The sequence below is a fragment of the Acanthisitta chloris genome, unplaced genomic scaffold, assembly GCF_000695815.1.
Source record: "Acanthisitta chloris isolate BGI_N310 unplaced genomic scaffold, ASM69581v1 scaffold31030, whole genome shotgun sequence".
Lineage (NCBI taxonomy): Eukaryota > Metazoa > Chordata > Aves > Passeriformes > Acanthisittidae > Acanthisitta > Acanthisitta chloris.
In genome coordinates, this window is record NW_008650429.1 from 1 (window position 1) to 4,285 (window position 4,285).

The following is a 4,285-nucleotide window of genomic DNA, read 5'->3' on the forward strand; positions in this document are numbered from 1 at the left end:
ACTAGGTGGTACTGCTTTCACTTTTACTTGCTGTGTCGAGTTCTTGCGTAGCCTCAGCTGAGTGGGAGGCCTGTGCTCTGAGCTGCTGCACGGGTGATCCTACACTGCATATCACATCTCGAGCTGGCAGGAAGGAAAGGAGAACACAAAATACACCAAGTGTTGGTTTTTGCAGGCCTAAGGCATGTTGATTTGGGGTTTTATTGATTCTTATAGTGGAAGCAAAACAGGAAGGAAGTAGGTGTCACAGCTGCTGAGGTAGGGAGGTTTAAAGGAAAGGTGCAGTGAAAAGTGGTGATGGCATCACACAAGTGCAGGAACAGAGGGGGAAAGTAAAGAGTAACATGTAGCAAGACAGCAGGCGAGGGGAGAGCGAGGGGAGGAGGGAACAAAGCAAAGCAAATGTTTTATTTTTTGAGGTTTATTACCCAAAGCTTCTGCTTCAGTGAACAGTGCCTGGGGAAGTGGCTGCTCACGTGAGGGCCTGACGTGTCTCCTGTGCCTGCCCTGCAGTGGGTACCACAGCTCTGGGATGGGGAGGAGGGGCCCTGCCTTCCTGCTTCCCATTTTCTTTACCCTTTGCTCTGCACTTCTGGAATTGCTAAGAGTGCTTCCCACTGATAATTCCTTTTCAAAAAATCTGACATTGCAGTGCCTCACCAGCTTAATTCTAGGAGTCCTTCATCGTGTGATCCAGACGCTGTAGGAACTGCCTGGAAATTAATCCCACCCACGTAAATGAGTTGGATGTGTTATTCCGTGATCTCTCTGAAATCTGTGATATTGGGATTAACAGATTAAGGCACTTTTCAGGATTGCATTGGTATGATCTCTTTTCTGGAAGGGGCTGGGGGAAGTAGTAGGTAATTCCTGCCTTCTGACAAAAAGCTTTGGGAATGCTATGTGCCACAAAACCTGTCTTGTCCATTGAGGCGAGTGATCGGTGGCTCTTGGCTTTCCAGAATCGAAGAAAAATTAAAACGTAACCACTTAAAGATGGTGTTAAGACTGCCCAAGTTGTTCAGACAACAGAGTGCTGTTGCATCGATTTTTTCCTCATCTGAATTTAAGGATTGCAGGATTGGGTTTTAGCTGCTGCTGGGATAAACTGAAGTAGTTGGTTTTGATCATTCTGTATGTAAATAGTGGGGAAGTTGCCCTTTTAGTTACCGTTTTCAGGCTTTGGAAGACTAAGCCAAATTTTTCCTGCACCACAATACTGTTTAGCACAGCACAACTTGTCCTCCAGATACAAAGCCTGTAGCTCTGGAGAGATTGATGGCTTTTGGGGGTGATGTTAAACATTCTGAAATATTCTGGGAGTACAGTTCTTCAGGAATGCTAATAGAGATCTGCGTGGGTGTTAAGAGGTTTTACATCAAGATTCCTTGGTCTGATTGTTCCATCACTTATTTTCTGCACAGGTCCATAGAGTTATACACAGCACAGAACCAAGTTCTACAGTTGGAGTGCATTTTTTCTTTAATCTTTTTTATTAACCTTGCTTTGTCCCCAGTGCACGCAATGTTTACCTTTCATATCTTGGCGTGGTATTAAGTATCTCTGTTCCAGCAGAACCACCACCCCCGGGAGTGAGCACTCCCTCCTCAGCAAGGACACTGAGTTTTGAGAGGGGCACTGTAAACACACTAGTCTGCAGAAAGAGTGGAAGCAAGTAGAATGACTCGGGCTAGGGAGAAAACATTTGGCAGTTCCACATGATTGAATTGCTGATGTGCGAAGGTAATTGCACCCTGCAAGTGACTGAAAGTCAGATCCTATTTAGTGAGCTACTACACAGATGATACCAAAGTGCAGGAGTTGAAGGGAAAACTCAGAGGGAGAGATTCATTGCAACACAAGGAATTATTTTAAAAGTAGGTGCAGTGTGGTTTGGTTCAGTGCTGTGTTTGGGGGCCATACTGGGACAGTCGGTGGTGAGGTAGCACAGATAGGAGCTATGAAGATGAGCAGCAGTATATACAGAAACATGACAGTCCTTATCAAAGGAGGAACTGCAGCATTTCATAGCACAGGGAAGATGGGAAAAGATTTACTGTTCGGTGAACACTTTGCAGGGCAGGGGGAAATCTCCTTGTGGTAAGATGGACTTAGTGATGTAAGTGGAGATGGGGAGAGGAGTTCTGGGCTCCCCTTCTGAGATTTGAGTTACCTCTTGTGGTCTTTTGAAGCTCCTTTTGGGGAGTCTTTTGCCACAAGCGTTAACAGAGAAATGCTTTACCTTTTTCTAGCCCCTCTGCAGAGGAACCAGTAGGTTGAGCTTCTTGATTGACTCACTGTAGTACTGTTTTTAGGGATGTCTCACAAGTGAAAGTCAGTGTTTTGAGATGACCTGTGGTATCTAAATAAAGGCCCGTTACTGGCACCGCAAGGCACAGAAATAGGTTTTGTTAAGAGGTGTGTTTCAGAGCAGCCTGCTTAGTGCAAAGTGCATCTCCTGTGGCTCAGATGGTCAGAATTACATTAATAATGACCTTGTCCAGGCATGTGAGCCTTCGCCATGACTTCTGAGGGCTGTGAACCTGCCAGCAGCATTGGCTTTCCCAAAGGTGGTGGTGGTGAAGTGTGACAAGACAACGAAAGTGTCAAGCTTATTTTTTATAAAGTGCTGCATGGAACTAATATTCAGCTTATTCTGATACCAGGTGCTTTCTGAAAACTGGTGGAGGCTTTTCCTCAGCCTACTTCCCAAGGTTACCAGGTTAATGATTAGTTAAGGAGAACGGTTTCTATCAGCCAGCACTGCTGGCAAGGGATACTGTTAAACTATATTAATGACTTTATTTGTAGTCTGCCTTTTGCAGGTGATTCATGTTGACCCTTTCCCTTCCTACTGAGCTCTCCGGGCTTTTGAGGGGGTTTTTGTGTTGTTTTTTTTAATTCAAACAGTGGCCACTGGAATGGAACCAAATGCTGTTTCTTAGCGAAGTTTTTTTATTCCCATGATCAAGATACTAGGGCTTAAAATATATTTTAGACACTTGATTATGGTGGATTTGGAACAATCTAAAATACAATTGTCCGAAAAGACTGATGCTGTTCTCCAGCAGAAAGAGGATTACTTGTGATTTCATTAGTTTTAGTACACAGATTGAAAGCAATTTACAATCAAATGTAAGTTGTAGAGATCAAAATCTCTGCAGACTGGTTTGGATGAGAAAGCAGTTGCATAGAGTGGAAGCTGATCGAGAAGTCCAAAACAAGGGCACTGTGTTTCCTGAAGAAGAAATTAAGGAAGTGAATCTAGTGCTAAGTGCCACTTAATGTAACACCTCTCGGGGCAGAGCCCTTACCTGTGTAGTACATAGTGATGAAATTCATAGGCTACACTACAGAAGTTCACAGCGGGGATATACAAGGAATCCCTAAGTAATGTAGTTGCTCTGATAGGATTTCTCGTAGGAAGGTGCAGACTTACCAGTGGTGGTCAAGATGTGTTCGTGGTCAGTATGAGGGAGAGTTAACAAACGGGAATTTCAAGGTCTCAGTCTGACTTCTGACAGGACAGACAAGTTCACACTGGCATTGGCAAAGAGGCAGTTGGTGCAGTTTGGGGTTCTGTGTACAAAAGCTGCAGAAGGTCTTCCTGTGCAGCTTTCATTTCCGGATGCCTTACCAGAAATGAAAGCAAACTGAAGGGAATTGGAAGCAGAATTGCCTTCCCACACCAAACTGTTTTCCCATTAAAGGGTTTAGCTAAACTGTTTTGGTTATGTATCTTTAGTCCTTGGACAGCTGTAGTTTAGTGCCTTGCTGAAGTGAATTAGGGGACTTACAAAATTTTACTCATTTACTCTTTGTTAATTTGACTTAAAAAGTTTTGGGGTTTTATTTCTGTTTTTAGAACTTGTCTACCCTTAGATTTCAAGCCTAAGGCTGAAAGGCTATGAGTTGTCCCTGATCTAGTGTGAAACTGCAGATAAACTTCATAGTAATTATGACTTAGAGCTTGCAGTGGCTTTGTGTCACAGCTCAGTGCACAGGTGTGTTAAATGCAGACATACCTTGTCCTCTTGTCTGTTCTCTGAAAAGGGCACTGAAAATTGGTAATGGAAAGTTGCAGGTGACTAATTGGGAAGTGATACGTTAAATAAATATAGCTCCCAACCTAACAGGTTAAAATCTGTTGTTGAATTTCTGATGAGAACTAAATCTTTTCAATCTGGTTTTAGGTGTCTTTGTATCCAGTGTTGTTCTGGTCTTACAACAGCGAGCACTTTTCAAGTTCTATATGATGGCCTCGGCCTTCCTGCTGGCTGCCAGT

General features: G+C 43.6%; 1 protein-coding gene across 1 annotated transcript in view; it reads left to right on the forward strand.

Moving 5' to 3' along the window:
* Positions 1 to 932: 932 nt before the first annotated feature.
* The window catches only part of RNF139 (ring finger protein 139), a gene marked incomplete at its 5' end in the record, with an annotated part of 5,300 nt that continues 1,947 nt past the window's right edge, over positions 933 to 4,285 (forward strand). Inside the window, 2 exons of the mRNA XM_009085075.1 lie at positions 933 to 1,033; positions 4,167 to 4,285. The exon at positions 4,167 to 4,285 is cut by the window's right edge and continues 1,947 nt beyond it. Of these exons, the coding sequence (XP_009083323.1) occupies positions 933 to 1,033; positions 4,167 to 4,285 (220 nt within the window). The remainder of the gene's footprint in view (positions 1,034 to 4,166) is intronic.